At 43.4% G+C, this 13,593-nt stretch overlaps 1 protein-coding gene across 1 annotated transcript in view; it reads right to left on the reverse strand.

Annotated features, from left to right (window-relative positions):
* Positions 1–13,593, reverse strand: part of IGSF22 (immunoglobulin superfamily member 22) — a 34,266-nt gene that overhangs the window by 3,274 nt on the left and 17,399 nt on the right. The window contains exons 13-22 of the mRNA XM_081202093.1: positions 12,967–13,108; positions 12,117–12,413; positions 11,119–11,421; positions 10,292–10,465; positions 8,977–9,105; positions 6,943–7,239; positions 6,455–6,543; positions 3,671–3,863; positions 3,045–3,344; positions 995–1,321 (exon numbers count right to left, since the gene is read on the reverse strand). Coding sequence (XP_081058219.1) covers positions 995–1,321; positions 3,045–3,344; positions 3,671–3,863; positions 6,455–6,543; positions 6,943–7,239; positions 8,977–9,105; positions 10,292–10,465; positions 11,119–11,421; positions 12,117–12,413; positions 12,967–13,108 — 2,251 coding nt within the window. The remainder of the gene's footprint in view (positions 1–994; positions 1,322–3,044; positions 3,345–3,670; positions 3,864–6,454; positions 6,544–6,942; positions 7,240–8,976; positions 9,106–10,291; positions 10,466–11,118; positions 11,422–12,116; positions 12,414–12,966; positions 13,109–13,593) is intronic.

Consider the following 13,593-nt stretch of genomic DNA (forward strand, 5'->3'; position numbering starts at 1 on the left):
GACTGCAGGCTGAAGCTGGATGACTTCTCCATTCTCCAGATGATACTGAACTGAAACTGCAGGCTGTTACTGACTCTCATCAGCCTGTTTTGCTGAAGTAGTAGCCACATATACAAAAATAAAGCTGAGCAGTATCAGCCAAATATAGATCCCTTCTCTTGGTGCTGTATCAGTTTCTTTCTGAGCCGTGCCTGGAAACATCACTCTCAGCTTTCACTTAAAAAGAACAAGCCAGGGATCCTGACCCATGGGGAGGAGAGGAGCAAAGGGGCAGAAGGCAGGCAGGCAGAATAGGCAAGGGCAGGAGATAGGTAGCAAGGACTCCCGACATAGATCACCCGTCCTGTATGCCACTTATCTCCCCCTCTCTCCCTTCAACCTGCTCTGTGAAATTTTGACTTAATAATCCCCAAAAAGGAAAACTGGGGGGTGATGTTATTCAAGTTTTTATTCCCAGCATGAATGATCTGGCCCAGGCTAGATCAGGGCTAGTACGAGAAAATACCAACTTGGGGAAATTAATTCTTTTAAACACATGTTGGGCTCCTCCAGATGTCCTTTTTATTGCACATTCATGATGATTTGTGCTAATGATGCTATCAGAACCATCACATGCAATTCTCCTTTGAATGCTAATTGCTCCAGCCAAAGTTCTGGGGTGGCCATTCTGCTTCATGTCCAATCACATCCTGGGTGAAATCTCATAACTTTTTGTACCACAAATGTTCTCTTTTTTTGCCCTCCATATGTTGCATCATAGCCTTTCCGGACAGCCAGAATGCCACAGCATTATAGAAACATTGCTGAACAGTGAAAAAATCCACCACAAATTCACTATTATTGTGTGAGGAACATGTTGCAGAGCACCCCCGCAATAGAACATCATTCTGGAGGGGGCCTGTCCTGTTTGGCTTTCTCACGCTCAATATAGTTACACTAATAAGCTGGTGCTGTTAACTATGCCAACCTTCGCCAAGGAAGGAATTCAACTTACCATACACTGTCAGTGTGCAACTGCATTTTTCCTGCCCAAGCTCATTCTCAATCTCTATGGTGTACTCTCCCGTGTCCTTGGCAGTGCAAGTGGGGATCATCAGTGTGCAGACACCACTAGTTGAGTTGTACCAGAACTTGGAATTGGCTGTGATGTTGATTTGACCCTTGTACAACGTAACCACAGGGCGGGGGTTTCCCAGGAAAGCGCAGCTCATGGTGCAATCATGGCCCCGGCGCACGGCATGATTCTTCAGTGGAGTAATGAAACGGGGGGCATGGCGCCAGTCTCGCTCATGATATTCTTTTATCTTGGCATGGAAAAGTTCTGTTGAAGGAATGGCATAATCAATACTAGTTCCAAAGGGGTTTCCTCCTATTCAGATATCCATGTTTGGCTGTCTGTGCCTCCATGGTATGATGATACAAACCTCAAATACTTGACATGGCCTTATGACTTTGCTTTCAGGCCATGGAATTCCTCAAAAGCTGCAGGGCATTTATTTGTCACAACTATTCATTTCTTACTGATCTCTTTTATTTACTTATTTAATAAATTTCTATACTGCCCTTCCTGCCAAAGGAGCTCAGGGCAGCAAACATACAAATGATTAAGCAATGGATGGATCTGAAATCAATTCCAATACAGATGCAGAGTGGAAAAAGATCTCTACCTAAAAGGCTTGCTGGAATAATAAATGACATTGGAAAGAGGGGTTGGAACAACTGGAGACAACTCAACTCAGCCTCACTTTTAGCAACTGAGATACATGGGCCAGAAAACAGTAGTTACAAAACTCCATAGACATGTGGATATGAATCAAACTGTCTTCTGTTGTTCTAACCCTATTCTCCAATGCCTGTTTATCCTTGAATGCACCCCCCTATTTTTTGGAAGGCCATTGAATTCAATGGCTAACTTTCTCCAAGGTAGTTCTGGTAAACTTAATTTTGCATGGGATTAAGTGGAAGAAGTTTTTCTTCATTTGTACATTGATGTGACTATGTCACAGGGTTTTTAAGTGGTCCTAGGCCTTATTCTTGCAGCATTTATACAATAGAAAAGGGAGGCATGATGTCGTTTGCTTGGGTATTTGCTGACCTGCAATGTGCTTGAGTTGTCAGAATATACATTATATATAGCTCTTTCAGAAGGTGGTTTTCCTGAACACAGCTAACAGCTATCATTAAGATAGATTAACTAGTGTGGTTCAGTGACATGGGAGGCACACAAGATATAATTAATATATTAATGGAATTTGCTAAGCCACTGGCTTAGATGGTTTTAAAAGATTAGGCAAACGAATGGAGGGTAGGCCTATGAACGGTTGTTAGCTATAATAGCTATGTGGAGCTTTCAGATTTAGGGACAGTGTCTGTGAACCTCAGTTGATAGGGAGTAACAGTGGGTAAGAGGTGTCATGTTCATGTACTACAGATGGGATTCTTGGAAACATCTGTCCAGCCCTTGTGGGAGAAAGAATGCTGGACTAGATGGGTCTACAGAGAAGCTGTAGCTCTGCATGAAACATATGCAAGAAACAGCTGGAAGTGCTATTTAAAATAGGGAAGTTGCTCTCCAGACAAAAGGCTGCTTGGCTGGGTCATAGACAGCTGTCTATGACTTAAGAGGAATGGGGCAACTTTAAGGACTTTTGCTCATGTGCCTATAAAGCAGCTACCTCTGCAGTTCACTTACTTTCAGTGCCCAGGGAGGGTTTCCATGGAAAAACTTTTGTGCTTGCACCTATAAGGTGCTGTGGCCACCTGAAATGCATGACAGCACCTATGAGGAATCTTATTCTACATGCTGAAATGGAGGAGAACTTCCTGGGGAAAAATAACCCTCATTTCATAAGACATCTAGGCATTTTGAGCTGGACAGATTCTTATTCCAAACCACATAATAATGAACTTTGGCAACACTTCTACTTTCAACTCTCTGTCCATTTCCAGCTTCAGAAAGCAGGGCAAAATTGCAAACTGAGCTTCAATCTGCTGAGACACAACAAAAACACTATTTGGCTACTTATGCAGACATAGATGCTTACCTTTGTCTTTGTTGATATGCCAGGAATCCTTTGAATCTAGAGGATCACTGTCACCAACTTCATTGCGGGCAATAACCCGGAAGAAATATTTCCGGCCAGGAAGCAGGCCCGTGACAGTGTACTTGTTGCTGTAAACTTTCTCTGCAGCCGTGAACCAGGTGGCTGTGCTAGTGTCACGTTTCAAGATGACGTAATGGGCACCTCCATCCTCCTTTATGTCTGGAGAGTGATCCCATTTCAGTGACACAGTGTTTGGCACCTCTTCATACAGGTTCAGGTTGGTAGGAGGCCTTGGGAAATCTAAGGCAGAAATACTGAGTATGAACCAGTGTTTCATCTTTCTCTGTTTGCGGTCTTCTATCATTTATTTAGAGGGCAGCATCTCCCTCTGGAATGATAGACAGAGTCATGCTATTTCAGCATACCCATGATGGTCTTAAGCTTGAAAAGCTAATCTAAGAATGGCTAACATTGCCTGTACTCTGTGATCTGGCAATCAACTGCCTGCATTAGAACCTCTTCTCAAATGGTTGATCGGCTCAGCAATTGTCAAGAGGCTGGCATTCATTCCTCATCTAGTTTCACAGGCTCGCCCCACCCCAAGCCCTTACCACACACTCTTGTACCTGTCACTCGCACATGAATGTCGTAGTGGGCTTCTCCATAGTCATTGCTGAGTACAATACGGTAGAGTCCAGTATCCATGCGTTTGGTGCTGCTGATGAGGAACTGGGAGTGGTTCTTGCCTTTAGTGATGCTCTCTCTTCCCCTTGTGGTATTACCATCCTTTTGCCACACCACATTTGGCGGAGGGGAACCCTGCCAGAAGCAAAAGTTGCTGAGTATGTCAAACCTAAGCAGGAGACATAGCTTTTGCCATTTGCTCTTCACCCTGGCCTTTAATCTGGCTCTGTTTCATCTGCTGTGGGTGGTGCATTTGTTTTTTACTACTTACTTAATTACTACTGTAGCTGCTAAGGCAAGGAGCAGATTAAAGGAATGGGGAAGAAATGGGCAGGAGAAACCATGGCTGATGCTTCGTCTCTCAAGTAATGGTTAGCTTTAGGTCCTCCAGATGTTGTAGGACTCCAACTCCCATCAGCCCCAACCAGCATGACCTGTGGGCAGGGATGATGGGAGATGGAGTCTGACAACACATGGAGGGCACCATGACTTCAAGGGAACTCTCTCGGCTGCAAGCTGTCAACCCTAAAAGCTGTAGGAAGGTGGGAACTCTTGAGACAGTGGCAAAAAAAAAAAAAAAATGGGCATGGGAAGCCGTGGAAGGAGATAGCTTTTTTTGCTAAGTTATTTATTCCAGTCCCATGATTCTGTAAGCACTGGCAACAGCTGAAAGATGTGCAGGCATGCACACAAACCGGGACAACTTCTTAGACATAAAATCACCCAGAATTAAACCTGAGAATCTTAATGAACCCGCATTCAATAAGCCACTCTTCTTAGCAGCACTGCCTGATCCCCCTTGATAAAGCTTCATGGCACAGATTTGAGCAGAGAGGAGGAGATTATAGGGTTTGCAAAGCCCTGATTAGTCTGGCATCCCAATCAGTATTATTCTGCATTACTGTGAGTACTTTAACAGAGAAGCATACATGTTTCAAATGCTACCTCTCTCCCAGTCCTACCTAATTATTCCTAGTCTGGGAAGGTTACCTATGTGATCTCTTAGGGGCAAAGTGTTTTATGTGTCTGATATTTGCTTTGTTTTAAAACCTTTTCCTCCATGAAAAACTGGAGGCCCTTTTAGAAGGTTATAATAGATTTAATAAGAATTATAATAATGTTTTAGACAGTGTCCAGACATCAATGGGATGAACAAGGTTTGTGAGCAAAGAGGAAGTGCAATTAAAGAAATAAGGAAATCCTTGGGACCATAACTTCCCGTTACTGGAAGTCTAGAGCAACCATAACTGATCTGGCAAGGAAATAGATTATTATTACTGATTATGTGTGATTACAGATTACGTACAGAAACTACAGCACATAAACGGAGTACCCAAACAAAAACACAAGCACATCAGAAACTTAAGCCAAACAATAAACAAATTCTTTCCAGTAGCACCTTAGAGACCAACTACGTTTGTTACTGGTATGAGCTTTTGTGTGCATGCACACTTTTTCAGATACAGTGAAACAGTGTATCTGAAGAAGTGTGCATTCACACAAAAGCTCATACCAATAACAAACTTAGTTGGTCTCTAAGGTGCTACTGGAAGGAATTTTTTAACTTTGTTTGGACTACGGCAGATCAACATGGCTACCTACCTGTAATGAAAATAAAATTAAGCAATCAAATTAAATGCCAAAAGTGTGGCATACTTTACCTAAGAGATAACAAGGAAGGAACATCAACGTCATTATTATTGCTTCAGCAAACTTGGCACTGGGTATAGTTGCCCAGTGTTGCTGTTTACTTAGGTCAAGGTGCCCTGAGTACTACGGCATATGAGTTTGTTAAATAGAATCAATAAACTAAACTTTATTTATTTATTGAAATCCATTTATAAACCAATAGTTTACAAAATCCTCAAGCGGTTAATGTACTGTTACAGATATGAAGTAACAGGCTCTTTTGGGGAATAGAAGAAATTAATAAATAGTAGAATTTTAATTATTTGGGATATGAATGAAAAATACAAGCTGCAGAGGAATTCCTGGGCTAGCCTATGCAAAGGAAACAAATTAAGAAACAATACAGGGCCATTGGCAATGCAATAAAATTGTCCTTCATCCCCTGCCTTGAGCTGTGGGGCAGAGACAGGAGATTTGGAAGGCTGCCAGGGTAACTGGGCATGATATCCCAGGAAGAGTTTGGTGCCTTTGGCACTAGGCTTGGAATACCTGAAAAATGGGTAGAAGGATCTAGGCTTGCTGGCTGAAGGCAGGCTGGGAGAGGTGCCTTTGACTCCAATGCTGCACTGCTATGGGGAATAAGCCCCTCTTGAGATGGCCACACTGTAAGAGCTAGACTCCCTCCATCCAAATTCAGGATGGAGTACATATGTGAATAAATCATATTTTGATCATCTTGATTCTCAAAGGAACACAGACCCTGGGTGAGCGCTGGGAAACCACCACCAAATCTTGCCACAGGTCAGCAGAGATTGGAGGTGGCATCCAACTTTTGTAGCAGTACTTTACTAAGCAATCTAATCAAAACACAGGTCCTTGCTCTTGAAATCTTATAATACAGACATAGATAGAGCGAGTCACACCCACACCATACATTTAAAGCACATGGCTTTCTCCCAGAGCCTCCCGGGATCTGCGGTTTGTTATGGGTGCTGGAAAGCTCTACTAGTGAAAAGGCCATTGCAAGTGGGATATAAAAAACATTCACTGCAATTTTAAGGCAAACGTTCCCTGATGAAATAGCAAGAGCAGCTTACAGTGAAAGAGGCATGAATGCAGAGGGCAGTCCCAGCGCGAACAACCATGTGACTCTTCAGCCTGGCACTCAGATCAAACTTTGGAGCAGCTACAAGACACACCAGGACAACAACAGAGAAATAAGGGTGGGAGTGAGTAGTCAAAACTATTAATCAGAAAACACACATTTCCCTGTTACCTATATTGTCACTTTGGCTCTGTACAGTTAAATTTACAGTGGTACCTCAGGCTACGAACTTAATTCGTTCCAGAGGTCCGTTCTTAACCCGAAACCTTTTTTAACCACTAATGGGGCCTCCCGCTGCCGCCGTGCCACCAGTGTGCGATTTCCGTTCTCATCCTGGGGCAAAGTTCTCAACCCGCAAAGTTCTCAACCCACAAAACATACACCAGATGATCCTGCTAGTATTCCTTCCACTTTGGGGGAAAGGGAGCTCAAGGCAAATGCGGGCCCCCATGAAGTTGGAGTCTATGCACACTGACTTACCTGGAGGGGGCATGGCCAGAACTCCATCCTTTAACTCAATTGGTTCTCCCACTCCAGCTTCATTCACGGCTCGAATCCGGAAGAAATATTTCTGCCTCTCCTGCAGTCCTCCCACTGTATAGTTGGTGCCAGAAATTGGGATCTTGGTGCACTTGGACCATTCCTTGGTGTCTTCAGCTCGCATCTCCAGGATGTATCCTGAAGGCGGATCACCTTCCTCTGGCTGCTGCCAGGCCAAGGAAATGCTGGAGTTGGAAGAATCGGCTACATGCAAACCTCTCACCAGTCCAGGAGGCTCTGGGACAAATAGCAAAACATCCACTTTAAAGGCACAGCTGCATATACCGTTTTCAACACATTTGCTCTGCCCGGGTGCAACATTCAGTCCCAGCCTTCCAAGTGTGAGCAATGGATGCTTTGGCACCTTAAAGACTAATAATGTGTTGCTGTCTGCATTTATTTAACAATTATTTATTAATTATTAGATTTATATACCACCTTTCATCAAAAGACCTCAGGGTGGTTCACAGGATAAAATACAAGCTAAAACACAAGAAAGAAGTTAAGACAAAAACGAAAAGAAAAAAAAAAACCCTCCTTCCCACAATGTTTTTCGATGCTGGTGATTCCTGAGACTTTGTGCATCCTTACAATTCTGGATCCTTCTTTTCTAAAATTCAGATATATCTCTATTGGATCTTCTTCTTTAGTTATAGGCCATCTCATGAGAGCTATCCATGTGGGTGTGTGCATGCGCATGGGCTATTGGCTCCAAGAGAAGTCTTTTCCCCCAAGCCAAATTGCACTGGGGGGGGGGTGCAGCTTAGATTAGACTGAATGTGTGACTGTGGAAAAGAGAGAACATGTCTGAGCACATGTGTGCACAATTTTATGGAACAGATCGGTGTTTCTTAAACAGTGGGTTGGGATCCACCAGTGGGCCTTGGGCCACTTTTGGGTGGGCCTCAGTGCCACAACCGGCCTGCCCCATGCCTTCTCACTTGCCCATCTCATCCCATAGCTGTTCCATAGCCTTTGGGTTGGCCCAGGGCAAGCTCTGGTTAGGCCTTTGATGCTAAATAAAGGTGGCCAGGAGACAGAAAAGTTCAGGGGGTGGGGAGAAGGAAGGTCAACCTCCCTACTACGAAAGCACCAGAGGAGGTGTTAAAGGAAATGGGAAAGTGACATAGAAGGTTAAAAATAATAATCAGGGAAAAGAAAGGAAAGGGAGGAAAAAGAAGTCCTGTTTAGAAGACAGAACTGAATGTAAAAGGACCAGGGAGGAGGGATGAAAGAAACTGGCAGTAGGTTGTGGTGGATGAAAGGAACATGGAAGATGAAATTGCAGGAGATGGGTAAAAATTACTTTGAGACATGCGAGGTTGGGAAGGGAAACCATAAAACAAGAAGTCTCCACTTACAGCCTCTGAATCAGCAAATTCTGCCCAAAATAAGGAGACTGAGTCACAATACCACCAGAGCAAATGCTTGTACTTAGCTTGCGGAAAGCTGAGCTGTGACACGCCTTTTCACAATGAAAACGCCATGGCGAAGAATTTAGCAATTTTCAAAGATGGATCAGATATCAGCAGAAAGTGTTATCAGTAATTGCCAGCTGATTATATACCAAACTCTTCCTCTGTCTGCCACCATTTTGTGACTGACTCTGCCCATGAACCACCATTTTGAAATGCATAGGCTTCAGTAATGACCAGTCATTTCAAGCGGGCAGAAATTAGGTTTGAGAACCTGTGTAATAGATTGTACATGGAAGATCATGGTCCTAATCCATGATATGTGTTGGTCTAATAATTCATAAACAAATAGCAGCAGCTGTGCCTGCTCAGTATTATTTGAAAAAGGGCCACCTTGCTACCTTCTGAAATTGTTATTGAAACTGGTTATGGAAACAAATAGCCAGATAGGGAATGGTTGTTGCAGGAGTCTACCCTGTTTTACTTCATGCACTCCAAACCTTTTGTTTTTTAAACATATTTATGGAACACTAGGAACAGATCAATGTTAGGGACATACTGATGGGATCTCTTGCCACAACTGAGTTTGAAGCACTGCTAGGTTGCCCGGGCCCTGCTCGGTTCACAGCTATGACACGGAACTCGTATTCTGTATCTTCCAATAAGCCATCCACTTTGCATTTCGTATCTAAAGAGAATGCAGAACACAGGTATCATAATTACTAGAGAGGAGGTGTTTTCCAGACAGAAGAATGTTCAAGTGATCATCACCCTTTAGGACTCAAGGGAGACACGATGTTTCTCATTTTACATAAGTGGGGCATCTTGCAGCTTTTTGCTGCCACCTTCTGGCCACAAACACAGCTTCCAGCCGACAAAGAGAAGTCTGCAGTAGTTTCACACTTGGAGCACTTCCCCACCACAGACTTTCAAGCCGACATGCAGCAAATGCAATGGTAACAAAAGCAGGAAATACGGAGCAGTTGTGCACAGAAGAGTCATATTTTAAACAAAACAAAACAGGAGCAAATTCAGGAACACAGTAATTGTACACTGTATTTATTTGCCCAACTATTTTACTGCTGCCGTTTGGCTTCAAGGAACCTCCAAGACAGCTTATTAAGCAGAACAACATCATTGGCAAACGAACAATGCCCTCTTCACTTCAGGAACATCCCAAATGCCGTTAAGTTAGTTTGCATATCTGTATTTAGCTTAGATGCATTCTGGATTTCCAAATGGGTAACAGAAGAGGAAAAGAGCTAATCAAGGCCATGCCCTCTTTCGGGAACAGAGGACAAATCAGGTAGTGAGATCAACAGTCAGGTGGTTTCCAAGACCAATTGTGTGGCTCAGTTACCATTCGAAAGTTAAGACGAAATAGTTAACTGTGAGCCATCTGTAAAAAAGGAAGTGGGATTGGACAGAGTAAATGTATATACAGGAGATAAACCATTTTGCATGAGGGGTTCCGTTCCCAGCCCCCATGTGCTTCAGTGGAGCATGCATAAGTGTGCCCCCCATTATGCCCCCATTTTCCCCTCTTCCTGGTCCAATGATGACACATCATTTGGACATGCCTACAATGGCCGCTGCCTGTATTTGGTGAAGGTGGTATCTACTGACAGGTGCTTTGCACTTAGTATAAACATAATAGACAGGTATTCTGAGTCCCTAGATTGTGCTCCAGACTGTGTTTATACTGAACTACATGAATCTTGGTCTGACTGAGCAAGGCCATTTTTTTAAAACACTTTGTTCTTTAGAGACTAATACACCACATCTTGCTTTACATTCTTGACAGTTGCAATTTTTGTGTGTGTGTGTAATTATATTTAGCAGTGTGTGTGCGTCAGTTGGGATAAATTTCTGACCTTGAATGAGTTCTTTGGACACTGGGACCCAAAGGTTGCTGCCTTTCTTCCTCCTTTCCACAACATACCCCATTACTGGAGAGCCACCATCTTTAGCTGGAGGACTCCAGGTAATAGTAATCGCGTCTTTGGTAACATCAGTAACTTGAGGTTGAGATGCCTGACCTGGGGGATCTGAAAAGAATTTGAGGACAGAGGAAATCAGAACTACAGTGGAAGCCTTTTCTTTCTTAGCTGCTTTTCTACGAAATTATAATCAAGGCAAGAGTCACTTCTACTGTTCCCGCTTTTGCCTCTGTGCCTATACCCGCCCATTACTTCTGGCCATGGCAACCTCTGGTACACAGTCCCCAGAAAGTTGTCAATAAGGCTTTCAGGCTGAAAAAAGGGTTCTTACCCCCACCAAGGGGAGTTCTAGAAATCGAAGTGACTCAGGCAAGACCATCTCTACCCAGTAAGTCCGAACATACTATCCCATTATATACAGACCAGACATAGCATTAAGCAGATAAAGGGGCACATGATTAAAGTTAAATCAACTCCATGAATTGGCTAAGATGCTAAAACTCAACATGATTTCTGTCCCAGGTAAACAATCCTTCCTGACAAATGCAATGGCTTGCATTTTGACCAAAACTGAAACCTGCGAATTGAGCCTTCATAAGAGAATGTTTTACTAATTCTCTTCATGTCCTACCTTATCTTAAGATAAGGCCAGCACCAGCCTAAAAAAACCCCCACTGGACAATGGCAAATGTCATCATTCAATGCTCTAAGCATGCAACCAGATGGCAATCTTATCTAACAGAATCAGGCCAGGTACTTACCAATAGGATCCCCAGCAAATATTTCTTCCGACTCTAGCGGCTCACTCACACCCTCAGAGTTGACAGCCAGGATCCGAAACTGATAGGGTTTTCCTTCTTCTACCTTATCTGTGGCAAAAGTGGTGTGTTTGCTGTCAATCTCTCCAATCTTGGTCCAGGATTTTTTCCCAACCATCTTCCGCTCAATAATGAAGTGGGTCACCTGCTTGCCCCCATTGTCCTTGGGTGCTTTCCACTTCATTTTGACACACTTCCCAGTCTTCTCCAGGAATTCAACTTTCCCTTGTGGTGGTTTTGGTTTGTCTGAAGCACACAGAGAAATTGCAAAGAGAGTGGCAATGTCACAACAGTTTGGAACTCATCAAGACTTTCTTGAGAGGTGTTCGACAAGCCTGGCCTCATATTCAAAGCAGCCTAAGTCACTTTACTAATTTCATCTACCAGCAGAAACTAAAGAACTATGGTCCTCAAAAATGGCCACCTGATGATCCTTGAGAAACTAGGAATCTGGAACGTCACCTGTTCTATGACACTGTAGCAAATTTCTGAAACTGGGCTTCCAATTCCTGAAGAGTAAGCATGGGTACAGTGAGTGTGGTTAACTCTAAAATAATGGACAAAAATGAAACTCAGCAAAAGCAGAATTATGGCTGCAGTCCTACACACACTTGAGACTAAGCCTCTCTGAACACAGTAGGATTTTATTTCCAGGCAGAAGAACACAAGATCAGGATGTGACAGGCAACTGTCCTTTTAGTGCAGGAAGATTCGGTTCCTTACATTTTGTCTACCCTTTAAGATACCAAAGAGTGATCACACACATACTTACTTTGGACTAAGCCCTATGATCAACGCTACAATCCTAAGTACACTTACTAGGAAGCACCTCCCATTGATCTCAATGGGACTTCCTCCTGAGAAAATATGTTTAGGATTATAGCCTAAATATGCTTCAGATTGTACTGTGAACTGCCCTAGAGGATCACCCCAGGACCTACCAATAACATTGAGGTGCAGTTGAGCAGTGGCTGTTCCACAATCGCTTTTCAGCCTCAGCAAGATAGCGCCGCTGTCTTCCCTCACACAGTTCTTGATTGTGAGCAATGCTTGGTCATTGGTCCTTTCAAATTCTATTCTGTCTTCTTCGGTCACCTCAATGCCATCCTTGAACCAGGTGACTTTGGGCAGGGGCTTGGCTCTGAATGGTACTTTGATATTGGCTGTCTGCCCTGCTTTCACTGTCACTGGGTGAGCAGCTAAAGCTTCCAGCACAGATGGATCAATAAAAGGGGGATCTGGAGTGGGGAGAGAATGGAAAAATAGGTCTGAAAACTGCAGTCAAAAGGACACGTTAGCAACATTCATACACTTTTATGCCTCATTGTATGGTCGTCACCAATGACAGTTTAAGTCCCTGCAGCCATACATTCCATTAGCCATAGAATTCCAAGTTTAAGGTGGGCTCAGAAGAGATGTGATACATGTACATATACATACACAGACACACAGACATATGATTTGGGTGTGAAACACCCTAAATTCCTGGGTCCAATAAAAGTTATAATTAATCAAGGTTTGGGGAGTTAACTGTGCCTGAACCCTTGGATTCAGAAATGCAAGCCTAGATTCTCAGGAAGCTGAATTTTGTGCCAACCACTACATTCGGTGTCTTTCTACACACTTGCAGAACTGCAATACGCTCACAGCCCTAGTCATGACATCAGGTTGATGTCTAGGATGCCCTGTGTGTTACTGAAATTAAGGCCTAGGGCAGGAGGAGGGAGCGGTCAAAGGAAACGGACAAGCTGAAATTACATGGGTGGGGGTGGGGGGACAGGAGTACTGTACCTGCAATACTGACAGTGGCCTCACTCTCTGCCCCTTTTGCTCTGAAAGTGTACTTTCCTTCAGTGTCCTCTCCCAGCTTGTCAATGATCAGTTTGTGGACAGCCCCTTGCTTGACAATTTGGATTCCTCTCATATCTGTAATCTGAAGGAAAGGTTAAAAAGAAAGGTCCTGTTAAAAGTTCAAACGGCAAACAGGTAAGAGTCAAGTTCTAAAGCTTCTAAAGGAAGCCTTTTCCTTTTTAAGCAGAGATTGGATGGCCATCTGTCATGGATGCTTGACCTTTACACTTCTATTATGCTATGACTCCACATATAAGGGATGTGCTTTTGTGTCTGTATGCATGCACATGGACTTGCTGTGCTGCAATAGCTGTTCTACCATTGTTGTCTTCATTTCATTTCTTTTTTTAAAAAGGGACACACCTGTATTCCAGCATGGTAGAAGGAGGGTGCACAGCCTTCAAATAACCAAATAAAACCCAACAACAATGGAAGATTCAAACGTTTATCACAGCTATAGAGGAAAGCATTGCTAGTGTTTGCCACTTTTAAAGAAAGTAAAATAAGCATGGGTGTGACATAGCAGAAGGAGGCTCAAGAGCATGTTTTTCAAAATTCCCTTGAGCC

The sequence above is a fragment of the Podarcis bocagei genome (genome assembly GCF_964188305.1).
Source record: "Podarcis bocagei genome assembly, chromosome: 1".
In the NCBI taxonomy this organism is placed as follows: domain Eukaryota; kingdom Metazoa; phylum Chordata; class Lepidosauria; order Squamata; family Lacertidae; genus Podarcis; species Podarcis bocagei.